At 46.1% G+C, this 27,360-nt stretch overlaps 2 protein-coding genes and 1 non-coding gene across 11 annotated transcripts in view; 2 read left to right on the plus strand and 1 right to left on the minus strand.

The window, feature by feature from the left end:
• The first annotated feature begins 220 nt into the window (after positions 1-220).
• Positions 221-6,781, plus strand: ESRP2 (epithelial splicing regulatory protein 2). Of its 4 annotated transcripts, none has more exons than XM_004273190.3 (15): positions 221-427; positions 516-644; positions 2,061-2,174; positions 2,290-2,404; positions 2,739-2,837; positions 3,059-3,113; positions 3,180-3,290; positions 3,366-3,498; positions 3,577-3,619; positions 3,781-4,082; positions 4,198-4,410; positions 4,513-4,711; positions 4,862-5,048; positions 5,365-5,530; positions 5,607-6,781. In XM_004273190.3, exons 1-15 carry the CDS (start codon positions 230-232, stop codon positions 5,694-5,696), a joined length of 2,154 nt encoding a protein of 717 aa, XP_004273238.1. In that variant the 5' UTR covers positions 221-229; the 3' UTR covers positions 5,697-6,781. The 4 variants fall into 4 exon arrangements, with proteins under 4 accessions (XP_004273238.1, XP_033290099.1, XP_033290098.1 ...); XM_033434208.2 differs by having other exon boundaries at positions 4,946-5,048; XM_033434207.2 differs by having other exon boundaries at positions 3,183-3,290.
• NFATC3 (nuclear factor of activated T cells 3) overlaps positions 6,639-27,360 on the minus strand; it is a 134,830-nt gene continuing 114,108 nt past the window's right edge. For 2 of the 6 annotated variants that reach the window (XM_033434206.2, XM_004273188.4), the window contains one exon: positions 6,639-9,538. In XM_033434206.2, the coding sequence (XP_033290097.1) occupies positions 9,417-9,538 (122 nt within the window). In that variant the 3' untranslated portion in view covers positions 6,639-9,416. Of the gene's footprint in view, positions 9,539-9,794; positions 9,921-20,212; positions 20,317-26,451; positions 26,565-27,360 lie in introns of those variants that run through there. The other 4 variants (XM_033434202.2, XR_007474513.1, XR_004485032.2 and 1 more) reach the window with 4 other exon arrangements.
• Positions 23,250-23,356, plus strand: LOC117202644 (U6 spliceosomal RNA). The gene has a single exon (XR_004485123.1). It is a non-coding gene; the product is annotated as a U6 spliceosomal RNA (small nuclear RNA).

Here is a 27,360-nt window from a genome sequence, read left to right on the forward strand (position 1 = left end):
GCCGACAGGTAACTCGCCCAGAGAGGGCGGGGGCCGGTAGCCGCCCCGCCCCGCGGGGCGCCTTGGGCGGGTCTCAGCAGCGCCCACTGCGGCAGCCGGGCCGCATGTGCCGCCCATAACACACGGTGTCCCGCCTAAGCCGAAACGCGTCTGCCGTCGGTCGGTGAGTGTGTGCGCTTCGTCGGTCCGCGTGTGTCTGTCTGGTCGAGCACACTCTCCCTCTGCGGCCATGACTCCGCCGCCACCCCAGCCACCGCCCTCAGGCCCGAACCCCGCCGCAGACTCCGCTGCCGACCCCCGTCCCGGGCCTGGACCCCTGGTCGTACTGTTCGGGGCCACGGCGGGTGCGCTGGGGCAGGACCTGGGCTCCGACGAGACCGACTTAATCCTCCTAGTCTGGCAAGTGGTGGAGCCGCGGAGCCGCCAGGTAGGGTGGAAAGAGGGCGGTGGGATCTCCAGGGAGCTTCAGGATCCGAGGGGCGCAGCGGCTGATCGGTTTTCCCCGCCGCTCGCAGGTGGGGACATTGCATAAATCGCTGGTACGCGCCGAGGCGGCCGCGCTGAGCCCGCAGTGCCGCGAGGCGAGCGGCCTGAGCGCCGACAGCCTGGCGCGGGCCGAGCCGCTGGACAAGGTGCTGCAGCAGGTGAGCGCTGGGGCCGGGGTGAATGGAGGCCCGGCCGGGCTGCAGGGACATTTCTCGGCGGTAGAGGCGGCAGGAGGCGAGGCCTGGCGCACCACAACCAACTGGCCGGGGCGGTAGGACGGGTTCCTGTTGTTTGAAACTTTCAGGGACTCCCGTGTGTGCGTGTGTCCGCGTGTGCCGGCCATTCCTAGGGGGGCGTCTTTTCAGACTTTCCAGTGGTCCACTCCTACTGAGGGGGTGGAGATGGAGGCTGCGAGACCCCTCCCAGAGTCCCCGGCCTGCGGGAGAGCTAGACTGAGACGCCTCTGGGGACCTGCCCGGCCAGGTCTCTCAGAACAGCAGCCGGAAGCTGAAAGGGCCGAGGGGCCCAGACTTGGCCATAGGTCACGGTCCCTGCTGCCTGCGTCCTCGGCCCACCCATCCGCCAGGAAGACGCTGGAGCAGGGGCGTAGGGCGGTTTCTGCCCAGGAGGCAGGCGCCGCCAGGTGTAAGCTGCTCGTCCAGGCCTGTCTCGGCCGGCTGGCCAGGCGTGGGCGCTGTCCGGACCCCGCCTGGAGGCTACCTGCCTCCTGAGTGCAAAGGCCTGGGGTGCCTCCCGGCCCTGGCTGAAGTGGGAGTCGGTTCCCTTTGCTGTTTTTCTTATCTTCATTACTGGGCTCACCCTGTGCCTGACTCTTGAGTGGAATGAGTGAAAGTGCTTTACTAGCACAAGTTCTTTCATCGTCCAACAACTCTGGTGGTTCCTGATGAGGAAACAGGCACAGATTGTAAAGCTGGGGTTAGAAGAGGTTCTTGGGCCTGTGGTTTGTGCTTGTACCAGTTCTCCAGCAGGGGTAGAGGATGGGGGAGGGGCAAGGCAGCTTTCCGCCCCCTCTATGAGCAAACAACTCAGTGCCAGCCGGTCGATAAGATCTGGGTCAAAGCTCATGCTGCCCCTGGCGTCCAGGTGTGGAGCTCTGTCAGTTCTGTCCTTGGAGTTTCTCTGCCCCTCAGTTGGTCAGACCTAGGGGCGGGGCTGCCATTGACCATGAGCAGGCCGGGCCTCAGGCAGGACTGGGCCTCCCCCACCTGAGGGTGGTGCCTGGTCAGGGACAGGTTTAACCTGCTTTGCCCCGCCCTTTCCCACCTGGCTTGTCCTACTCCACCAGGTGTTTGCTCTGGCCCCATTCCAGACTCCTGGAGTGTGTGTGATGGGGGCTTGGGTGATATGTGACTGCTCCCATTTGGCCTGGAGAAGGTGACAGTGGACTGGGGGAGAAGGAGGACACAGAGCCAGGCCCAACAGGCATAGCCACCTCCTCCCCAGGCAGGGTAGGGCTGAACATCTGGCTGAACCAGCTTTGCAAGCCTGCGCCCTCCCTCCCCCTGCCCGCCTAGCTGTGAGTCCCTCTGTCTCTCTCCGCTCCCTATTCCTAGTTCTCACAGCTGGTGAGCGGGGATGTGGCTTTGCTGGGCGGGGGCCCCTACACGCTCTGCACTGATGGGCAGCAGCTGCTGCGACAGGTCCTGCACCCTGAGGCCTCCAGGAAGGTATGCCACCACTGAGGGCACAACAGGGGGTAGGGTTCCTAGGACCCCTCTTGTCACGGGGGTGGGCAGGGCAGCTCAGTTTCCCCCATTCATCCCCATTCCCATGTGCCCCCAGAACCTGGCGCTCCCCGACACCTTCTTCTCCTTCTACGACCTCCGCAGAGAGTTCCACGTGCAGCACCCGAGCACCCACCCTGCCAGGGACCTCACTGTGGCCACCATGGCACAGGGTATCTGTGACCTAGCAGGATTACGGTGGAGGGGCGGCTGTAGGCTGAATGTCTCTGAGTATGTGCATGCTGGTGGGTTGAATGAACACATGCAAGTTTACATTACCTGCTGAGTCCCTGACTGCATGTCTCTGTGCCTGTGCACATTTGGAATGTGGGCATATGTCTACATATGTCTGGGCTGGGGATCTTTAAGAGGATCCATGAGCTGGGCCAAAACAAATGTGTTTGCCAGGATTCTGCATGTGTCTGTGTAGGGGACTTGAACCTCGGTGGGACATGCTAGTTGCCCTCTCATGCTGGGATTTCCTCACTGTGAGTTCTCTGCTCATAGACTTGGGGCTGGAGACGGATGCCACAGAGGACGATTTTGGGGTGTGGGAAGTGAAGACAATGGTAGCTGTCATCCTCCACCTGCTTGATGGACCCAGCGGTAAGGTTCCTCTCACCACCTTTCACCTGTTCTCAGGGCTGGGTGACTGCCTGCCTATTACTTCCTCCAAGTTCCCCTCCCCATTTTTCACCTCTGAGAGACCACAGGTGAAAGCCCCTTTGTTACCTCCTCATCCCCCTCAACTGTCCTCTTTTTGCAGCGCTTGGTGGGGAGACCCCCCTCCACCAGACCCTGCTGACCCCCATGCCATCTCCTCTCAGGTCAACTGTTTTCGAAGCCCGAAGTGGTAAAGCAGAAATATGAGACAGGGCCTTGGTGAGTGAGGGGGCAGGGTTGGGGGTGACACCAGCTGGACAGCTCTGACTGAGCCCCGCCCCACAGCAGCAAGGCCGACGTGGTGGACAGCGAGACTGTGGTTCGGGCTCGTGGGCTGCCCTGGCAGTCATCAGACCAGGACGTGGCTAGGTTCTTCACAGGGCTCAATATTGCCAGGTGGGTACAGCAGCACGGGTGGACCCAGGAGGGCAGGCCTACCCAGGAGGCACTAACGCAGTACTGGCTCCACAGGGGTGGTGTAGCACTGTGCCTCAATGCCCAGGGCCGCAGAAATGGTGAGGCCCTCATCCGTTTTGTGGACAGCGAGCAGCGGGACCTAGCACTGCAGAGACACAAGCACCACATGGGTGTCCGCTATATTGAGGTGGGGCCCTGGGCTTGGGAGCGGAGCAGGGCAGAGCTGAGGCCAGGCAAGCATGAAACTCATGGGCTGTTCCCACAGGTATATAAAGCAACAGGAGAGGAGTTTGTAAAGATCGCAGGGGGTGAGTGTGCTCCCAACAGCATCTAGATCCCCCTGGTTCTTGATCCATGTCCTGCTTCCCCGACGCCCCTTGCCTTTCTGCTCCCATGTGTGCTAGGTGTGGGTGGGTATTTGGAAGGGCACAAATGAAGTCAGTAGGTGACTCCCACGCCCCCCACCAAGGCACTTCACTAGAGGTGGCTCGTTTCCTGTCACGGGAAGACCAAGTGATCCTGCGGCTGCGGGGACTTCCCTTCTCGGCTGGGCCAGCAGATGTGCTAGGCTTCCTGGGGCCAGAGTGCCCAGTGACTGGGGGTGCCGATGGGCTGCTCTTTGTGCGCCACCCTGACGGCCGGCCCACTGGTGATGCCTTTGCCCTCTTCGCCTGTGAGGAGCTGGCACAGGCTGCATTACGCAGGCATAAGGGCACGCTGGGTAAGCGATACATTGAACTCTTCCGGAGCACTGCAGCCGAGGTGCAGCAGGTGAGCCACCCAGGGCTCCCCCTACCCCCGTGTGCTTCTCCAGGGTGTCCCTTCCATGCCCTCCTTGGCCCTGCCCTACTTGGCATAACCAGCCTGCTGCTTCCTTCCTTACTAGGTCCTGAACCGCTATGCCTCCAGCCCACTCCTTCCCACACTGACTGCTCCACTGCTGCCTATCCCCTTCCCACTGGCAGCTGGGACCGGGAGAGACTGTGTACGCCTTCGAGGCCTGCCCTACACAGCCACCATCGAAGACATCCTAAGCTTTCTGGGGGAGGCAGCGGCTGACATTCGGCCCCATGGTGTGCACATGGTACTCAACCAGCAGGTAAAGCTGCGTCCAGTGGGGGAACACACTTAGTTACAGAGGGGTGTGTGATTGGAAGGCATTTTTGTACACGACAGACTGCTTACAAGATGGTGTGCACAGGGCCGGCCGTCGGGTGATGCCTTCATCCAGATGACATCAGCAGAGCGGGCCCTAGCTGCTGCTCAGCGTTGCCATAAGAAAGCAATGAAGGAACGCTATGTGGAGGTGGTCCCCTGCTCCACAGAGGAGATGAGCCATGTCCTGATGGGGGGCACCTTGGGCCGCAGTGGCATGTCCCCTCCACCCTGCAAGCTGCCCTGTGAGTGTCCCAGGGGGCTGGGGAAGAAGGAGGCATGTGGGGGCCAGGATGTTATAACCCTCACTTTCTACGGTGGGGACTCCCTTCTGGCTGCCCCACCCAGGGCAGTGCTGGGCTCCCTGCAGATACGCTCTCTACTTCTGCCTCTAGGCCTCTCACCGCCCACCTACGCCACCTTCCAGGCCACCCCAACACTCATTCCCACTGAGACAGCAGCTCTGTATCCCTCTTCAGCACTGCTCCCAGCCGCCAGGGTGCCCGCTGCCCCCACCCCGGTTGCCTACTACCCAGGGCCAGCCACTCAACTCTACATGAACTACACAGCTTACTACCCCAGGTACCCTGCTGCTAAGATTACTTCACAGTCTTGCCCCCTTGTCCTGGTTTGGGGGAGGATCATGATCCCCTTCCTGGGCCAAATAACTCAAGGTCTGCTGGAACTTCGACTTTACTCTGAGACGACAAGGGAGTGACAGATGTGGGCTGCCTGATGCCATCTACAAACTAGAACAGAGATGACTCTGTAGAGACAGGGGTATTAGGGAGGAGGAAATGAACCAAACACAAGGCAGAGGCAAGGGAAGAGGCAGGTAGGTCTTGGTCTAGGCCACAGGTGGCACTGCACTACTAAATCCCTGCCTTTCCTACCCTAGCCCCCCAGTCTCCCCCACCACTGTGGGCTACCTCACCACGCCCCCTGCTGCCCTGGCCTCTGCTCCCACCTCAGTGTTGTCCCAGCCAGGAGCCCTGGTCCGTATGCAGGGTGTCCCATACACAGCTGGTATGAAGGATCTGCTCAGCATCTTCCAGGCCTACCAGGTGAGGTGTGGCTGGAGGGCTTGGGAACCTGGCTGAGCCTGGAGCTCCCTGCCTAAATAATCTGTCACTTCTGCAGCTAGCCCCTGATGACTACACCAGTCTGATGCCTGTTGGTGACCCACCTCGCACTGTGCTACAGGCCCCCAAAGAATGGGTGTGTTTGTAGGTGAGGGAGCCAGGAGGTAAGAGCTGGCTGATGTCCTCAGCTAACAGGACTCTCCTGCATCCAGAGAACCAGCGCCCTCAACCTGGTTGGTAGCTTCTTTCTGGCTTGTCAAAATTCTCAGAAAGCCCCCAGAGGAGCTCAAGCCCCAGCTCCATCCCCCCTACTTATTACTCTGCGTGTTCATCCCAAAGATGATGGCTGGACCCTGAATGCAGGGCTGGGGGTGGAATGTCACCACCCTGCTCCCAGTGGTCTGATCTGGGCCTCTTAAGTAGCAGAGAGCCTTTGTTCTGTTTTGGCTATGGTCCATGCCTACAGATTCCATAGGGCTGATGTCCATAGCAGGCTTGCTTTCTTTTTAAAAAATGTAAACCCTGGTGCCTTCAGCGTATGACTCCAGGGGGCTTCTGAGTAAAGATCCCAATGTTCTACCTTCCCCTGTCCCTTCTGGTGGGGGGCAGAGAGCGCTGGCCCCAGTCCCCAGGATACTGACCTCCATGGTCACATTGCACCAGGGGTGGTCCCACCTAAGGATGCTAGCCCCCCTCTAGCTTGACACAAAGAATAACAGATGGCAAAAATCACAGGCTGTTTTGATGGACTGCATTGCAATATCCTCAGAGGACAATAGGGGGCAGGAGGCCCTCACACAAAAACTCAGGCTTGACTTTTAAAGGGACTTCTGCCTACTTTTCATGCACACCTTGGGCAGGTCAGTTGTCCTGAACTCAGCAGACACCTTGGAATGTCCTTTGCACCCATTAGAGGGTGCTGAACTGAAGCTTCGGAAGGAATTTGGAACTCTACCCTCTCCTCCGTAAAATAAACAAAGGTTCCCAACCAAGTGGACTTTTTAAAAGCCAAAGTGCCCTTCACTTTGGCACAGAGTGAGGGGCTCCACACCAGCCCTATGCAGAGGAACACTCAGGCAGATTTCAAGGAGACTGTTGACCTGTCACCGTTTATTATTTCAGCACTGTAACTGAGGAGCCTGAATTGCTGGCTCTTCTTCCCTTTGTATTTGTGTAAGGAGCACTGTACTCCTATAAAAGGTTTTAAAATACAAAATGTACAAGAAAACACAATGTCAAGTGCTGTAAACATAACTGAGAATCAGTTCCTTAATTGAACATCATCCATTTTATAAAATACAAGGTTTCAACTTGAACCCATCTGAACCTTACAGATGACCATCTGTTCTGATTATCAAAAACAGGGCTTTACAGCCAGACTCAGCAGAGCTCTGGTGATAGTGGCTAACCCTGGGCAGGGGTGGGTTGCACCCCGGGCAGCAGCACCACACTTGAACCCAAAAACATCTGTTCCTAGCTGTTTTCAGCCACGTTTCTCTGTGCATCTCCAGTAAGCAGAAGGCTGCTCATCCCATTCCTCAACCCAAGATATAGCATGGGTTGGAGGGGGAAGGGGTGGGTCCTAGCACATGCCCAGTTGCTCAGTGCTGTTACTAGAAATCAATTTGCATAGTCCAATGGATGTGTGCTGTAACACCACTATGTTGCACAAAAATTAAGGTATTTATCTACAAAACCAAAAAATACTGTCTTTTACACCAAAGCTTTTACAAAGCTGATACAAAACTGCTTACATAGTATACAAAGCTCTATTTTAAAATTTAATTTTTATTTTAAATAGGAAAGAGCATTTCTAGTGCTACAGGCATCAAGGTATTTAAAAGGCATCAAAATTTGGTGCATAGCAACTCTGTATCATAGAGGCTTTTATTCTTGAGGGCAGCAGAGCAACCCCCAAAGGGTCTTGCAAGGGAAGCTCTTGCAAGAACCCCATGTGAGGCAGCTACACCAGGGACAAGAGGGTGGAGGCAAGTCTGGCCAACTCTCTGGAACTTCATCTAAAGGCGGCCAGCCACCGCAAACCCTCCAAAGGAAACTCTGGGCTTCCAACCACAGGCCCTGAAGCAAATCTCACTATCCACACTGTGACACAAAACTCACTTTCAAAGAAAATGTGACAACACCAGGCTCCAAGAAGGACTAGAGTGATTTGCTGAAGTACAAGCATTTTTTTCTAACTAATTTTAGGGAGAAATCTAAAACATCATGGATTAAAGGGAAAAAAAAAAAAAAAAAAAAGGACCTTACTTCCTCATCCTGGTTCAATAGCTCCTAACTGGTTGACTAGAGGTGGTAGGCAATGAGCTGGCTCCCTCCACCCAGGCCTCACTTGGCCTCAGTAGACAGTCCTGGCATCTAGGACCCACAATCCCCTGCAATAATAGCATCAAGCCTTTGACCAGCCCAGCACACTGTCTCACATGTAGGCACTCAGAAAATTTGCTTCCTGAATAAAAGTACATTTCATTTGAAAACATACTGCAAACTTCAGGGGTGTTGAAATAGGCCCAAGCCTTGGAACAGGAAACTAATCCCATTAAGGGGAGGGGTAAGGGCAAGGTTTGAAAAGAGCACCCAAGTCGGGCACCTCCTTTGGTAGACAGCAGGCTGGAGTTTCTTGCTGGCCCCGCCTTGGGCACCAGCCTTACCAGCAGCACCACCAGGACATCTTTGGTGTGGAGGGTCAGGTTTAGAATGCTATCTCAGTTTTGGAATTGCCTCAAAGCCTTTTAGAAAAAGGCTGTTTTTTAGGCCATGCAGATGGGAGGGTAGGCCAGAATCATTTTAGGCTGTAAACAGAATGAGGGAAAAGCCTTCCATGCCAGTGTAAATCTTAAATGCGTCCCATCTGGAATCCTGAATGTTCTCTGTTCCTGTCTTGAAGCATAGCTCATTTGTACTTAGCTTCTGACACAGCCTGGCCTCTAGAGAAGCTAGAAGCAGCAAATTTGCCTAAACAAATCATCACAAGATTGTGGCAGCCAAATGCAGATGCTTCCACTTGGAAAAGGTCTGGGACCAGAGGACACAAAAGGGAAGAGTACTCCACAGTCTACCTGTATGTAGGATGGCAGGAAATTAAAGCTACCAAGCTAAGAAACCCCACCTTTCAAAGTTCCCTTACATGTAGTTATCTTACCCAAGGCCCTGAGGAAAAAAAGCAATTTCAACATGGAGACAGCATGGAGAGATTGCAGGAAGATTACCTAGAAAGTTACAAAAATGCTATGCTCTGGAATGTCATTGTATATTCCAACACTTCAATGATTGGAATGGTGTCATTTTATCTAACAGTTTACTTTTATAAAGAGGTATGAGCTACATTTGGCTTTACTTCCTATGAATCTATGAAAGGCTTCAGGACACATGCTGAGTTTCCGAGGCATAGGTGTGGGCTTGGGGGAATAATTTTTTTTTAATGTTTGCCTCTGGAAGGTTTTATCAAAAGTTTCTACTTTAAAAATATCAAAGCTAAAGAGTCCTTCAAATGACAATAAAGCAGTACAAATCACCAATCCTAGCTAAGCAACCAGATCACCTGCAAAAGCAGCACCTCTGAAATGGAGAGCCTGCTGCATTCACACTCAAAGCACCCATCATATAAAAGTATCCTATTTAAATATAAAAAGCAAAGCTCATTTCCCCAAAGATCAGACAGCCTGTGCTGCTCCTGTTCTTTTACAAAATCTACACAAGGCCTGAGTTGGAGGAATGCTGCTTTCCCCACATATGGTGATCCCAACTCCTGGCTCCATCCTGAAGGTTGCAGAGTTGGAAGCCCAAGGTCCAAAGAGAGAAACATGCTGAGAAGTACATGATGGTGGACACAAGGCTGCAGTGAACGCTGTTAGAGCCCGTCGGATCTTCCTAAATCCAGGGAATCAGGACCTGGGAGGGGAGCCTGCCTGCTCGCCCCTGTTCCTTGGGAAACAGAAATCTGGGACATGTCTCTCCCAATTACCTCGTTCACTGAAAAACAAGAAAGGGAAGAGTGATTAGTGACCTCTGTGTGACTGACCATATGATGCTCAATGCCAAGCACTATTTCAAAGACATTTTTTCCCTTTCCATTGCTTTCTATAAAGATAAAGGCAGTGCTTGAAGTCTGCTCTTGAACTGGATGGCAACATCACTCCAAAAGTTGTTCCAGACCCCCCCCCCCCACCTTTCAGTTCAATTTTGTTTGGGAAGGGGAATGGCTGAAGGAAATGGTAAACGTTCTTACCCTCACTCTAAAGGCTCTTGCTCTAGCAGAGGATAGGATACTTTTGAAATGTGTTCACCTTAATCTAACTTTTCCTTAATTTCATCCTTTTAGGAGGGTTTTCCCTTTCTGATTCCTGCACTGCACCTGTATATAAAGTAAATGAAAATAAGTGCTTTGATGAGAGTAAACCACTGAGATTTGGGGGTTATTTTGTTACCCTATGCTAATGCAAACATCCTTTATCATGTGGGGGCATTTGTATTATTTCTGATCCTTTCAGAACAGGCTCTTGATTTTGTTGGTTTCTATGATGTGCCAAGCACCTCAGGAAGCACCACAGTCTTCTGTGAGGTCCAGTGCAAAGAGTTTTAATCTTAAGGAGCCAACATAGACGGGAACACCCCAAATAAGAAACTTTAGTTCTCTCACCATGAGAACTCTTTGCTTTGAAATGAAAATTCTTTGCTTTATCAACTAAAGATTCTATTCTAATTCCACTCCTAGGCATATACTCAAGAGAACTGAACACATACATCCATATAAAAACTTGTACTCAAATGTTCATACCAGCATTATTCATAATAGCTCCAAAGTGGAAATAACCCAAACGTCTACCATTAATGAATGAATAAGCAAAATGTGGTCTATTCCACAAAATGAAATATTATTCAGACTTAAAAAAAGAATGAAGTTCTAATACATGCTACAACATGGATGAACCTTGAAAACATGCTAAGTGAAAGAAGCCAAACACAAAACATCATATATTGTTTGATTCCATTTATATAAAATGGCCAGAACTGACAGAAAATAAATAGATGGTTGCCAGGAGTAATGGGAAGGAAGGAATGGGGAGTGACTGCTCAGGGGTATGGGGTTTCTTTCTGGAGTAATGAAAATGTGTAAAAATTAGATACTGATGATGATTGCACAACTCTATGAATATACTAAAAAACCAATGAACTGTGTATTTTCAAGGATGAATTTTATAGTAATGAATTATATCTCAATACAGCTGTTATAAACAAAAATAGACCAAGACAAAAAAAAATCTCTATAATTAGCATTTGAAGTGATCATAGAGCAAAGGAGACACTAATGATTGTTTAAGAAATCTTCAAGGACTTCTCTGGTGGTGCAGTTGTTAAGAATCCGCCTGCCAATGCAGGGGACACAGGTTCAAGCCCTGGTCCGGGAAGATCCCACATGCCGCGGAGCAACTAAGCCTGTGTGCCACAACGACTGAGCCTGCACTCTAGAGCCCGCGAGCCACAACTACTGAGCCTACGTGCCACAACTACTGAAGCCCGCGTGCCTAAAGCCCGTGCTCCACAACAAAAGAAGCCACCACAATGAGAAGCCCATGCACTGCAACGAAGAGTAGCCCCCACTTGCCGTAACTAGAGAGAAAGCACACGTGCAGCAACAGAGACCCAACGCAGCCAAAAAAAAGAAAAAAAGAAAAGATTAAAAAAAGGAAAAGAGGACTTCCCTGGTGGCACAGTGGTTAAGAATCTGCCTGCCAATGCAGGGGACACAGGTTCGGGCCCTGGTCCGGGAAGATCCCACACGCCGTGGAGCAACTAAGCCTGTGTCCCACAACTACTGAGCCTACACTCTAGAGCCCACGTGCCACAACTACTGAGCCTGTGTGCCACAACTACTGAAGCCCACGTGCCTAGAGCCTATGCTCCGCAACAAGAGAAGCCACCACAGTGAGAAGCCTGTCCACCGCAACGAAGAGTAGCCCCCACTCGCCACAACTAGATAAAGCCTGTGCAGCAACGAAGACCCAGCGCAGCCAAAAATAAATAAATTTTAAAAAAAGAAAAGAAATAGCTTCAAACCCCTTTAAAAAAATCTTCAAATATTAACATCTAATCTTTTTTTTAAATTAATTAATTAGTTAATTTTTTGGGCTGTGTTGGGTCTTCACTTCTGTGCGAGGGCTTTCTCTAGTTGCGGCGAGCGGGGGTTACTCTTCATCGCGGTGTGCGGGCCTCTCACTGTCGCGGCCTCTCTTGTCGCGGAGCACAGGCTCCAGACGCGCAGGCTCAGTAGCTGTGGCTCACGGGCCCAGTTGCTCCGCGGCATGTGGGATCTTCCTGGACCAGGGCTCGAACCCGTGTCCCCTGAACTGGCAGGCAGAATCTCAACCACTGCGCCACCAGGGAAGCCCCCCATCCAATCTTTTTATTGTTTAGGTAGTTAAGAAAAAATTCTTCAAACTCATATACTCATCATGGCTATAAGGAGAATGGAACTAACATTCGCTCCACAAATATTTATTGGGTATCCATGGGTTAACTTTACAATCGAAATTTATATCTTATTTCAGTTAAATCTTCACATTATTTTAAGATCACTATTACCCCACTTTACATATCAGTTAACAGAGGCTTTGCCAGTTCACACAATTTTCTTAGTAAATGGTAGAATCAGTTTCAAAACACCTGTTCAACTTCTTGAAGGCCAAAAGAGTAGAAGAGCATGGAAATCATTTAGACAAAGATAATGCAAAGGACCTGGACAAATGTGGTGCTCACAGTGAGTGTGGTGATGATAAGAAGAGGGAAAGAGGAAAGGATTGATTCGCCACTACCACCAACGTTTTAAGTCTAGGAAGAATAGTGCTGTCACTACTAGAAATAAGCTGAGGAGGAATATAGAGGAGGAAGGTGGTAGGTTAGGTCTGGAATTGGATTTGGAAATTAGAACATCCAAATGGAAAAATCCTATGGGTAAGGGACTACACTCAATGGTCAGAGCAAGAAGAGATGTATGTACCTTCTTACTAGAGACCTGGAAGTATGGGAGCAGTTTCATAGTTCCACTGAGGAGCAAAAGGCTGAAGAAAAAGTGGGAGTAGCCTGTGATCTGATGAGAAAATAGGACCTGGGAGAGCAAATATGTAAGCAAAGGAATGGCCTGGAAATTAGGTTTAGCTTGAATACAGGCTCTGCCACTAATTCCATGTGTGTCCTTGGACAAATTACTTCATATATCTAAGACTCCCATTTCCTTAGCTATACAATGATGGTGTTAAACTAATAAGGTCTCTTTAACTGTAGAAGTCCGTGATTTGTCATCAGACAAATTTTCAAGTGGCAGTACTCAGAAGGGCAAAGAAGTGAAGGATAAAAATTTGGCTTGGGCTTCCCTGGTGGCGCAGTGGTTGAGAGTCCGTGTGCCGAGGCAGGGGACAAGGGTTTGTGCCCCAGTCCAGGAAGATCCCACATGCCACGGAGCGGCTAGGCCCGTGAGCCATGGCCGCTGAGCCTGCACGTCTGGCGCCTGTGCTCCGCAACAGGAGAGGCCACAACAGTGAGAGGCCCGCGTACCGCAAAAAAAAAAAAAAAAAAAAAGGAAGTGGGACTAGTAAAGCAATTATATTCCAATAAAGATGTTAAAAAAAATTTTTTTTAGGGCTTCCCTGGTGGCGCAGTGATTGGGAGTCCGCCTGCCGATACAGGGGGCGCGGGTTCGTGCCCCGGTCCGGGAGGATCCTGCGTGCCGCGGAGCGGCTGGGCCCGTGAGCCATGGCCGCTGGGCCTGCGCGTCCGGAGCCTGTGCTCCGCAACGGGAGAGGCCGCAGCAGTGAGAGGCCCTCGTACCGAAAAAAAAAAAAAAAAAAAAAAATTTTTTTTTAAAGTGAGGCAAAGAAGTAGGAGTAGAAGCTAAAGGAATCTAACTACAAAAGGATGAAGATTAAGCAGTGTTGGCTAGCTCTAATAATCACTAATTGAGATCAATTTTTGAAGGTCATTGGTACAGACTTATGAAGGTCTTTGTCAGATAGAGGATGCTTTTCAAGTAAATTTTCCAGGCTAGGATTTATTGACCATTCATGATGGTTTGCAAAGAAGGATAGAATTAATCTAAACTGACTCCTGACTGCTAGAAATAACTCACTGAGATAGTTTCTATGTAAATGAAAACTTATGGGGATACTCTGCATAACAATACATTTTCTCTTCAGTTTCCTCATAAGTATAATGGAGACTTTTTTAAAACCTCTTATATAGTAAATAAAGGGACATAAATAGACAAGGCAGCCTTTGGCACCTCTGTCATAAAAAGGGAGCAGTGTTTTCAGTGTAGATTCTATGTGTGGGTCTATGGGATAGTCTCCTGCTAAGAAAGAGCACAGGGATGGCCCATGATCTCTGTGCATGGCCTCTAACACTACTCATCGCATTAGATTATCAGTAGGCATCAGTATTACCTGTCTCTTGAATAGCCTGTGAACTCCTGAAGGACAAGGACTTTACTACCGAGGAAACATCAATTTCTAATGACTGAATAAATGGATCATAATCCAGTACAATTACTTGGAAGCTATTTGGAATAGTACCCTGAAAGTTCATTAGGTGGTGGGGTTGGAAAGGGACCAGAGAATGTTATTAAGACTAACACAAGGCATCTGATTTTGATTTTGGCAGTGTCTATTTTAAACAGGTCTCACAGCAGCAGTGGCAAAAAGCCAAATATAGAATCAAGTACCCAGCTCACATTCAAGTCATCTTTCCTGTCGCTTATTCCTTCCAAAGACGGTAACTTCAGAGATGTTCCAGGCTGCCATTAAACACACCTTTTTCAAATCTTGTCTCATTGTTCAAGTTTTAAAACAAGATGATTAAAAATGGTGCTTGGGCTTCCCTGGTGGCGCAGTGGTTGAGAATCTGCCTGCTAATGCAGGGGACACGGGTTCGAGCCCTGGTCTGGGAAGATCCCACATGCCGCGGAGCAACTAGGCCCGTGAGCCACAACTACTGAGCCTGCGCGTCTGGAGCCTGTGCTCTGCGACAAGAGAGGCCGCAATAGTGAGAGGCCCGCGCACCGCGATGAAGAGTGGCCCCCGCTTGCCACAACTAGAGAAAGCCCTCGCACAGAAACGAAGACCCAACACAGCCAAAAATAAAATAAATAAATAATAATTAAAAAAAAAAATGGTGCTTTATCATCATCGAAAACCATGTGATATATTTTTTTCCTGTGTCTTTATGAGGAAGTCAATGCTTACATTTTCTTGAGGATGAGGGTCTATAACAAACACTATCCACTCACTTACCAAGTACACTTTGATGATAAGGATAAACACATCATTTTCTGAAGAAGTCGGGTGGTGACCTTTATAGCAAAAGCCTGATCGAAGGTATGTTATCTCTGTTCCCCCTTACCAAAGTTCTGCTGTTCTTTTGCCTAGTGTGCGTAACCTCACTTAGTTAAACCAACCTGCAAGGTTCCTGACAGTTCAGGATTTTAAGACTAGGATAAAGCTAAGAAGATTTTCCACAAAGAAGCACTCAAGCCGACTATACTCAAATATACTTTAACATATAATAATCAGAGAGTAGATTTAAGTTCCAAAAGGGCAAGGAACTTGTCTATCTTGTTCTCCATTGACTCCTTAGTGCTTGGTAAATATTGAGTGCTGATTAAAATTATGTGCCAATTGAATCTTTAATGTAATATGGGACTTGGCAAAACAACAACAAAAATTATGCTCAAATAATAGCTACTGAATACAAATTTTAGGCCAGGGAGTCAGAACTGTAACAAAGCAGTCCCTTCACCATCCTTTAGCAATAACTTGAGCACAGTGTGGTATCCAAGCCCACTGCTCTCCTTTGCCCCCTCACTTCACACTTAGCCTGGGGGCTCTGGGCTCTGGCTCCCACCTCTGGGTTCCTAAGATAGCCTTCTAATGTGACTGGCCAAACTTTGTCAACTTGAGCAAATTAAAATTATTACTGGTAAGCAAATCTATAATGTAATTTACATGTAAATCATTAGCAATCTTGATAAATACAGTACTAATTTCTTTTTTTTGCGGTACGCGGGCCTCTCACTGCTGTGGCCTCTCCCGTTGCGGAGCACAAGCTCCAGACACGCAGGCTCAGCGGCCATGGCTCACGGGCCCAGCCACTCCGCGGCATGTGGCATCTCCCCGGACCGGGGCACGAACCCGTGTCCCCTGCATCGGCAGGCAAACTCTCAACCACGGCGCCACCAGGGAAGCCCAGTACTAATTTCTTTAAAAAATTAGTGCTTGCAATTTTCACTTCCTTTTGAATGTATATATGCATGAATTTATTGATTTATTTAAGTCCTACTCCACAAAGCATGTGAGTTGGCTTTATTTTTTTTTCACGAATTTAAGGTAAAAACATAAGGAGTTGTTTATGCCCCTACTGTACAATTTTATCACTTCCCCCCTATAAAGAGTAAAGTGAATTAAAAGCCTAGAACAAGGGTCAACAGCCCTCAACACCCGTGGTAACAGGTTATGTAGGTCACAGCATTTGGCCTACTTGTGGCAGCTACCGTCCTTGACTCCCATTACCCCAACACCTGGCTTGCCACAACAGAAGTAGTCAGAGCCATCAGCAATATCTGCTGTAAGAAAAAACAAATTTCTTTTTTAATCCAAGAGATGTTCAAATTAACAGTCCACTGTAATGCTATCTGTACACATAAGAATGAGGTGTTTGAGTAACGGCCTCTTATTTAGAGCTATTTCCAATGCTTACGGATTCAGAGTTAGAGCTGGCAAGCATGGTAGGGTATGAAATCTCACCACCAGGTGGAGGGTAACCCAGGGCACTGCCTTTGGAATAGGCGGATGCACATTGTCAAACACACAAAAGTTCAAAGGGCCTTCATAACTAGCATCTGAGCACCTTGATCACTTTTGTAAAGTATTTTTTGGTATAATCAGTCTCCATTTATGTATACTATTTCATTTTAAAGCTGCAATGAACATTCATCAAAGTTTAGCAAATTCATCTTTTCTTCCTTTCCTTACACCCCAAGATTAAAGGTATAATTCATTCTCTGGGTGAACAATTTTATGGAGATATTATTTTTTATAAAATGAAGGCCATATATAAGTATAATCATTTTCTGAATTTCACTTGAAATGAAGAAATAAGAGAAATTTGGAAGTAAAGGAATAGAAATTATTTTAAATGTATGAGAAACTAGTATTACTTTATGGTTTATTACTCTATAAGCATAGTTTCCCTAAGATTTACTTTTAGGTTATTAGATAAGTTATAAGAATACCATCTAGGGCTTCCCTGGTGGCGCAGTGGTTGAAAGTCCGCCTGCCGATGCAGGGGACACGGGTTCATGCCCCGGTCTGGGAAGATCCCACATGCCGTGGAGCGGCTGGGCCCGTGAGCCATGGCCGCTGAGCCTGTGCGTCCGGAGCCTGTGCTCCGCAACGGGAGAGGCCACAACAGTGAGAGGCCCACGAACCGCAAAAAAAAAAAAAAAAAAAGAATACCATCTAAATGAAATACATAAAATACTGAATTCAACTATTTATAGAATGAGCTGAAGAATTAATTTGCATTTATCAAAATCTGATTAATTTGCCTTTTCGAGCTGAAGACAGAAAAAAGTTCCTGAAAACTTAGAAGGTACCTATGGTAGACTGCTAAATGTCCTAATTCATTCTTCTCTAGTAATTGAGTTTAACTAGTCACAGGGCCACTCAGCTACAGACTACACATTTCCTGGCTTCCCTTTTGTAGCAAGGTATGACCATGTAACTTGCTTTCTCTAATTAAGTGTGAGTAAAAGTGATGTGTGCATCTTCCTCATCACTTGCTCAGTAACCTCTTCCCCTCCTTTTCATACCCCTTGCTTTGGGCTAAGACTCAGTCAACGTGGTGACTCTGCTTTGACAATACCTAAAGAGGTAGAGGAACTAAATGAAACAGGAATCCTGATCTCTGAATTACCGTAAGGTGTGAGAGAAAATTCCAGTGTAGTTAAGCCACTGTATTTTGGGATCTATGTCATAATAACCTAGCTTACATTATTAACAAAAATAAAACTCACCACCATAAAGGTAAGACAGAAAGAATATTCAAGCATTTTAAGCAAGAACCAAGATAACCAGCTTGAGCTCTATCATAACAAGTTTTTAACTAAGTTATTTTATTCTATTCTATTCCATTCCATTCCATTCTATTCTGTTCTATTTTTTGGCCGCGTTGTGCGGTTTGCAGGATCTTAGTTCCCTGACCAGGGATTGAACCCGGGCCCCAGCAGTGAAAGCACCAAGTCCTAACCACTGGACCGCCAGGGAATTCCCTAAGTTATTTTAAGTTTTACACCGAACTCTAGATAGCTTCCAACCATAGGACAGATTGAAAATTACATGCACAATGATCAGAAGATACCCTTCACTTTTAACATTAGATTTAATACTACTAAAGGGAAATTATGACACTTTTTTCCACAACTGACTGAGGGGGAGATCAGTCCTGTTATTAAGGATCCTTTCTTTCTAAGAAACCTCTTATATATGTGATACTATACTAAGTGTCATACAGATCTTTCCTCTAGAAAAAGTTGTAACTCAAAACATTCTACAAACATTAAGTCTCCAGCTGAGTAAACAGTACACAGTTACTTGAAAGTATATTCAAGTATCAGCATGTATGTTTTTGTATCAGTAAAAACTGAAATGTGGGGGGAAAAAAACCCAAAAACAAAAAACTTATTTTCAACTTAGGTTAAGAGGTGAGATTCTGGGGACTTCCCTGGAGGCGCAGTGGTTAAGAATCCGCCTGCCAATGCAGGGGGCATGGGTTTGAGCCCTGGTCCAGGAAGATCCCACATGCCGCGGAGCAACTAAGCCCGTGAGCCACAACTATTGAGCCAGCGCTCTAGAGCCCGCGAGCCACAACTACTGAAGCCCGCGCGCCTAGAACCGAGCTCTGCAACAGGAGAAGCCACCGCAATGAGAAGCCTGCACACTGCAACGAAGAGTAGCTCGCGCTCACCGCAACTAGAGAAAGCCTGCGCACGGCAACAAAGACCCAACACAACCCAAAATAAATAAATTTTAAAAAACGGATGTGGAATTCTGAATTTTAGGCCTATCAGAAGACTGTCCTTTTCCTTATTTTTTTACATTTTGTACATTTTCTCTGAGTAATCTTGTCCATTTCTATATACTGTACTGTTGACTCCCACATCTGTTGTCTCCAGGGCCCAAACCTGAGCTCCAGAGCTGTAAACCCACATGACTCATTCCACACCTATGCTACGAATCCCACATGCTTGCCTCTTCAAGATCTTGCCCCACAAATTTCCTGCACTCTTCTCTTTAATCAATCTACTCACCAACCCTCTCCTCCTGGATTCTTTTCATCATTGCTTAAATATGGGTAAGTCTCTATCTCAAACAAGCAAGTGAGCAAACAAATAAAAACCCTAGACCCCACATGGCCCTCTATATCTAATTTCTTTCTTTCATTGTTTAACATCTTAAAGGAGTTATCTACACTGCCTGCTGTTTCTCTATTCTTACCTCCTGTTCATTCCTTAGTCATCCATTGGTCCCTTCACTCCACAGAAACATTTCTTACCAAGATCACTAGTGACCAAATTGTTGCTTCATACACAAGAAGGGCAGTGGGGTAAACACTGGAAGAAATAAGCTTTAATTTTGGTTCAGCCGTGATGTGACTAGGGCAATTTTATCTTTTTTCAACTGATCTTCTCAACTATGATACAAGGAAATTCATTTAAATCCTTCTATAACTCTCCTGAGAGTTTTATAGATATGTAGATATTTAGTGGCCAATGATGTGAGACCAGGGTAGGCTGGCCCAGCTTCTGGGAGAAGCCAGGGTTTTGGTGCCTTATCAGGAAGCTTTAGTATCCTAAATATAAAGATTTGGGTAGTAGACATGATTTCTAAGTCCCCTTCCAAATCCAAATTCATTAAAATGAAATTCAAATGGCATTTTGAGAACTACAATCTGTATGTTTACAATTTCTACCACAGACTTTCTCAAGTGGCTTTGAGAGTCTTTGAAGAAAGAAGCTGTGTGAGGGAGAGGGAGTGGTATGGTTGCTTGCTGAGGCACAGAGGCCTGAGGCCCAGCCCCCTCCTCACAAGCACTGACTCCTTCCAAATGGAGCCCCAGATGAACTACCAGCATGCAAACATGGGCCTAAAGGACAGGCTCAAGGGTAAACGATCCAGGTTGCCTCTGGCAAATGGCTAACATTTCCTGCTTTATTTCCATTCCATACTGCCTCACATCAAAACTTAGAGCACCTGACCAGAAATGAGTAGGCTTACACACCTTATCAGCAACCAAATTTACTCCGCATCCAAGCCACAGAATTCATATAGACAGGACTCCCTCTGCTTTGGTTCAATAAATCCAATCAACACTTGACTTTTATTCAATCCCAGACTAAAATTATAAGTGTGAGAGCCTGAGTGTAGTTAAATTTAAAAAGCACTCTTACAGTCAAAGTTTAGTTCCAGAGATAATGAGTGGGCCCCTACCAAGAAGATGCCCATGTATACCCCCTCCTCTGCAGCACATGCAAATCTGGCCACTGCATGCAAATATCAGACTTGGGCAGAAAAACAGTGACACATTTCAATCAACACTCACCCTCTAGATTCTCCAGAAAGGAGGTGGACATGAGAGCTCACTGTGGTTAGGCCATTTCTCTGCTGAACCTGATGGCTGGTGTTCCAAGTCAGACATAAACTGGTCTGTGTCAAAGAAGACAACATCACTACTGAATGGAACAAACCAGAGGGTAACAATCTACTACATGCCCAGCTTGTTTTTTTCTATAATTAAGAGGAATTTAGTTGTCCTTTATCTGTCAATCACTGCATAAAATGGCTCCCCGCATTTTATTAGATAATATAAATATTGAAGTCCAGAGAGTTTAGGTAACGCTGATTTATTTTCTAAATTTAAAAGGGCAGTTATTTTAAGAAGTTACAATGGTGGTTTTCAGTGATTTTAAAGGACAGATTTAGTTTTAAATAAACTAGTTTTTATTAGATTAGATCTATCAGTGGTTCCCAAATACATGTCTGTGGCTACATCACAGTTATCTGGGCACTTAATAAAAAAAATAAACTCCTGGGCTCTACTTCAGAGCACAGAATCAAAATGTCTAAGGGTACGAGCCCAGAACACTATACGCATAGGTAAATTTGTGGGTCATGGAGGAATATTTTTTAAACTGAAGTTCACATCCATTAGCAGGCTATGAAATCAATTCAGCAAGCTGAAATCAGTATTTAAAAAAATAAATAGAACAAAATAGAAGATAAGCTACATTTTTTTAAATAAAGGTTAAGGATTGGCTTGTGAGCCTTTCATGTTAGGTGTGTATGTTTTTTGTGTTTGTTTGTTATGTAATAGATCATGCTATAAAACTTACTTCTTATTGTTAGAAGCTGTCAAAAATGTTGAACGTCACTGTACTCAAGAAGAGTCACTATTACCAGTTTTGTGATAATCGCTGACACACACAGATGCCCAGTTAAAGAGTCCAAAATACAATGAGGCAAAACCTCCTCCTGTGACCTATAAGGAATTATTTTTGGCCTTTGCTGTACGAATTCAAATAAAAGGACCTAACCTTTTATTAGATTCTAGAAGAATGATTATTTTATCTTGGAAGAGAAGAAACTGTAGTCTCTGTGAACTAATTAATACCCTCCTCTTAGGCAGATAAAAGAGGGAAAACAGGGCTTCCCTGGTGGCGCAGTGGTTGAGAGTCCGCCTGCCGGTGCAGGGGACACAGGTTCGTGCCCCGGTCCGGGAGGATCCCACATGCGGCGGAGCGCCTGGGCCCGTGAGCCATGGCCACTGAGCCTGCGCATCCGGAGCCTGTGCCCCGCAACGGGAGAGGCCACAACAGTGAGAGGCCCGCGTACCGCAAAAAAAAAAAAAAAAAAAAAAAAAAAAAAGAGGGAAAACAGAGGAGGAGCCAATCTGTTCAAAATGCAGCCTCACTAAAGGGGTCAAAACAAAACACAAAAACCAGAAATCCTTTGTGAATAGGCAAAATTTTTCTGCCTTAACCTTCTTTATTACTAAATTTGAGATCACTCACCTAGCTTTCAGGGGTGACTTAAGGATTACAGTGTGTATGAAGTATTTTAAAGACTCCAGATATATTGTCAAAAGTCTGCCTTCTGAGGATGCCCAATCTTCACAACTGAGTCCTTCAAAACAGATTCTAAAGTGTAGAACATGTGAGTCCATGTAAATCAGCACATAAATTAGAAGAAAGAAGTCCAGGCCAACAGATGCTGGGGGCTTTTGTGAGTTGTGTGATACAGTGGTAGTTTCAGATTGTGCTTATGGAAACTTGCAGTCCTCGAGACATTTTTCTAGTTCCTTGAAACACTGTTGACAGCTCCAAAAAATACCTGATTTCTCTTCCTATCACAAAAACTTTCACCAGACATTTAAAGAATTAACACTAACCCTTAAACTCTTCCAAAAGATTACAGAGAAGGGAACATTTCCTCTCTCATTCTAGGGCCAGCATTACCCTGATATCAAGGCCAGACAAAGACACTACAAGAAAAGAAAACTACAGAACATCTCCTGTGAATATAGATGCAAAAATCCTTAACAAAAGTACTAGCAAACTGAGTTCAGCAGCATACTAAAACGGTTATACATCATGACCAAGTGAGATTTATTCCCAGAATGCAAGAATAGTCCAACATACGAAAAATCAATGAATGTAATATAGTATACATTACTAGAATGAAGGGAAAAAAACACATATGATCATCTCAATTAATTCAGAAGTATTTGACAAATTTCAATACTCTTTCAAGATAAAAACACCCAATAAACTAGGAATAGAAAGAAATTTCCTTAACATGTTAAAGACCATATATGAAAAACCCACAGATAACATCATACTCAATGGTTAAAGACTGAAAGCTTTCCCTCTAAGAGCAAGAACATGACAAGGATGTTCACTTTTGCCACTTCTATTCAACACAGTACTGGAAGTTCCAGCCAGAGAGATTAGGCTACAGAAATAAAAGAAAGAGGTAAAATGACCTCTGTTCACAAATGACATGATCCAATACATAGAAAGCTCTGAAGAATCAATATACAAAAAAATGTTAGCACTAATAAATTACAGGATATAAAATCAACACACAAAATTTAGTTGTATTCTATACACTTTTAACGAACAATCTAAAAAGGAAATTTATAAATCAAGTCCATTTACAATACCATTAAAAAAAACAAAATACTTAAAAATTAACCAAGGAGGTGTAAGATTCGTATACTGAAAGCTACACGTTCCTGAAGGAAACAGAAGATCTAAATAAATGGGAAAACATCCCATGTTCAAGACTTCATATTGTTAAGATGATAATACTACCCAAAGCAATGTAGAGATTCAATGTAGAGATTCAATGCAATCCCTATCAAAATCCCAATAGCGTTTTTGCAGAAACAGAAAAACCCATCCTGAAATTCATATGCAATCTCCAAGGACCCTGAAAAGCCAAAACAGTCTTGAAAAAGAACAAAGATGGAAGACACACTTCCTGATTTCACAACTTACTACAAAGCTACAGTAATCAAAACAGTGTGATACAGGCATAAGGACAGACATACAGACCAAAGGAATAAAATAGCCCAGAAAATGCTCACTTCAGCAGCACATATACTAAAACTGGAATGGTACAGAGAAGATTAGCATGGCCCCTGTGCAAGTATGACACACAAATTCATGAAGCATTCCGTATTTTTAAAGAATCTAAAAAGAGTGGATATATGTATAACTGATTCACTCTTCTGTACAGCAGAAACTAACACAACACCGTGAATCAACTATACTCCAATAAAAATTTAAAAGAGGGCTTCCCTGGTGGCGCAGTGGTTGAGAGTCCTCCTGCTGATGCAGGGGACACGGGTTCGTGCCCCAGTCCGGGAGGATCCCACATGCCGCGGAGTGGCTGGGCCCGTGGGCCATGGCCGCTGGGCCTGCGCATCCGGAGCCTGTGCTCTGCAACGGGAGAGGCCGCGACAGTGAGAGGCCCGCGTACCGCAAAAAAAAAAAAAAAAAAAAAAATTTAAAAGAAAAATAACCCAGAAACAAACCATGACAATATACAGTCAATTCATTTTCACTTTCAAGCAAGGGTTCTATTGGACATGCAAAAAAAGAATGGAAGCTGGACTCATCCTCCATACCATATACAAAGTTAACTCAAAATGGATCAAAGACCTAAACATAAGAGCTAAAATTATAAAACTCTTAGAAGAAGAAAACATAGGGCAAGTCTTCATGACCTTAAATTGGGCAACAATTTCTTAAGTATGACACTAAAAGCACAGGCAACAAAAGAAAAAATTGATAAGCTGGACTTCATCAAAATTAAAAACATCAAAGGATCCTATCAAGAGAGTGAAAAGACAATCCATAGAATGGGAGAAAATATATGCAAATAACTTATTTGATAAGGATTTAATATTCAAAAAATATAAAGAACTCCTACATCTCAACCAGAAAACCAAACTCAACCAAAAAAATGGGCAAAATATTTGACTAGACATTTCTCCAGAAAAAATAAACAAATGACCAATAAGCTCATGAAAAGATACCCAAAATCATTAGTCATTAGGGAAATGCAAAATAAAACCACAATGACACCACTTTACACCTATTTAGGATGGCTTTTTTTTTTTTAAATAAACATAAGTGTTGGCAAGGATGTGGAGACACCAGAACCCTCATGCACTGTAAATGTAAAATGGTGCAGCCACTGTGGGAAAAATATTAGTTTGGCAGTTCCTCAAAAAGCTGAAAAAAGAATTCCATTTGGTCCAGCAATTCCACTCCTAGAATACCCAACAGAACTGAAAATAGAGACTCAGATACCTATACTCTTATATTCAAAGCATCACTATTCAAAACAGCCAAATGGTGAAAACAAACCAAATGTCTTTCAACAGATGAATGGACAAACAAAATATGGCATATACATACAATGGAATATTATTCAGCCATAAAAAGGAATGAAATTCTGATCTATGCTTACAACATGGCTGAACCTTGGAAACATCATGCTAAGTGAAATAAGCCAGACACAAAAGGGCAAATGTTGTATTCCACTTATATGAGGTATCTTGAGTAGGGAAAGTTATGGAAATGGAAAGCAGAATAAAGGTTACCACGGGCTGGGTTGTAGGGAGAGAATGGGGAGTTATTGCTTAATGTGTATAGAGTTGCTGTTTAGGGTGATGAAAAAGTGCTTGAAATACACAGTGGTGATGGCTACACACTACTGTGAGTGTACTTAATGTCACTGAACCATACACTTAAAATGGTTAAAATGGTAAATTTTATGTTATGTATATTCTACCGAATTTTAAAAATTTCAAAAACAAACTGTGTGGGACTTCCCTGGTGGTCCAGTGGGTAAGGCTCCACCCTCCCAATGCAGTGTGCCTAGGATCAATCCCTGGTTGGGGAACTAGATCCTGCATGCCTGCCGCAACTAAGAGCCCGCATGCTGCAACTAAGAGTCCATATGCCACAACTAAAGAAGCCCACATGTTGCAACTAAGCATCCACATGCCACAACTAAAAGATCTCGTGTGCCGCAACTAACACCCGGCACGGCATAAATAAATAAATAAAATAAGTATTAAGAAAAAAAACTGTGCGTTTTCTCATAGGAGAACATTGTATGAAATGACTGAATGAGGTTTTCACAGATCGAACCATTGACTCAAAGCAACACCTGGGGCTTCCCTGGTGGCGCAGTGGTTGGGAGTCTGCCTGCCGATGCAGGGGACACGGTTTCGTGCCCCGGTCCGGGAAGATCCCACATGCTGCGGAGCGGCTGGGCCCATGAGCCATGGCCGCTGAGCCTGCGCGTCCGGAGCCTGTGCTCCGCAACGGGAGAGGCCACAGCAGTGAGAGGCCCACGTACCGCAAAAAAAAAAAAAAAAAAAAAAGCAACACCTGGAGGACTTCTGTAAATCCCTCTTAAAATTTATAAATCTGGGATATGGAATCTGTTCCTTTTTAAAAATTTTTTATTTATTATTTATTTATTTAGGCTGCGCTGGGCCTTAGTTGTGTCATGCAGACACTTAGTTGCAGCATGCATGCAGGATCTAGTTCCCCGATCAGGGATTGAACCCGAGCCCCCTGCATTGGGAGCATGGAGTTTTACCCACTGGACCACTAGGGAAGTCCCAGAATCTGTTCCTTTTATTAAAAAGTTTTGAAAAATTAAATATTTATAAATTATGAAATATGTCTGTGGGAAGATGAGCAAAATTTCCCCACTCGTCCAAGCTGCCTCTTGACCAAGCTGCTTACTTTAGCCACCTTATCGATATATAGGCTTTTCTGGTTTATACAAACAGACAATGATCTGGTGGGTATTAGAAAAGAAAGGCTTTGGAATCGTAGTGTCGTCACTTACTAGATTGGTGACCTAAGGGAAGTTGTTTAACCCTTGTAAATCTGTTTATTTGCTTGTGAATTTGTTTACTTATTTATTCAAAGTCTCCTGAAATATAAGTGTAGGCACTCTGCAACATTTTATAGAAATACAATTATTATTACCTAAATTGATAAAGGCAGGACAATTAAATTATCACTTAATGACCTCATCTAGTCTGGTGGCTTTCACTACCTCCTGCATGCCAACAACCCTCAAATTTATATCTTCAGTCTATAACTCACTTCCAAACTCTAGACTTCAGCCAACTGACTACTTTATATCTCTACTTGAATGTTCAACAGATACCATAAACAAAACACATCCAAAATTGAACACCAGACCTTTCTCCAAAACCTGCTCCATCCAGAGCCTTCCCCATCTTACCTGACAGCAACGCCATCTTTTCAGTTGCTCAGGCAAAACCCCATTGGTGTCATCTTTAACTTCTTTCTCTCACATCTCACATGGAATCTGTCAGGAAATGCTACTGGCTCTACCTTTAAAATACATCAAAAATCAGTCCATCTCTTAGTCCAAACCATCATTTCTGGCCTGGATTACTATAATAGCAACTTAACTGGTCTCCCTGTTTCTGCCCTTGCCTCTCTACCCAGCAGCCAGAGTGACCCTGTTAAAACCTATATCAGGGGCTTCCCTGATAGCGCAGTGGTTAAGAATCAGCCTGCCTCGCAGTGGTTAAGAATCCGCCTGCCAGGGCTTCCCTGGTGGCGCAGTGGTTGAGAGTCTGCCTGCCGATGCAGGGGACACGGGTTCGTGCCCTGGTCCGGGAGGATCCCACATGCCACGGAGCGGCTGGGCCCGTGAGCCATGGCCGCTGAGCCTGCGCGTCCGGAGCCTGTGCTCCACAACGGGAGAGGCCCGCGTACGTCAAAAAAAAAAAAAAAAAAAAAAAAAAGAATCCGCCTGCCAATGCAGGGAACATGGGTTCAAACCCTGATCTGGGAAGATCCTACATGCTGCGGAGCAATTGAGCCCATGCGCCACAACTACTGAGCCTGCACTCTAGAGCCCTCGTTGCACAACTACTGAGCCCACATGCCACAACTACTGAAGCCCATGCACCTAGAGCCCATGCTCCACAACAAGAGAAGCCACCACAATGAGAAGCCCGCGCACCGCAACGAAGAGTAGCCCCTACTCGATGCAACTAAAGAAAGCCTGCGTGCAGCAACGAAAACCTAATGTAGCCCAAAAAAACAACAGTAATTCTTAAAAAAAAAAGAATCCACCTGACAGTGCAGGGGACATGGGTTCGAGCCCTGGTCCGGGGAG

This window comes from Orcinus orca, chromosome 20 (genome assembly GCF_937001465.1).
Source record: "Orcinus orca chromosome 20, mOrcOrc1.1, whole genome shotgun sequence".
NCBI classification, from domain to species: domain Eukaryota; kingdom Metazoa; phylum Chordata; class Mammalia; order Artiodactyla; family Delphinidae; genus Orcinus; species Orcinus orca.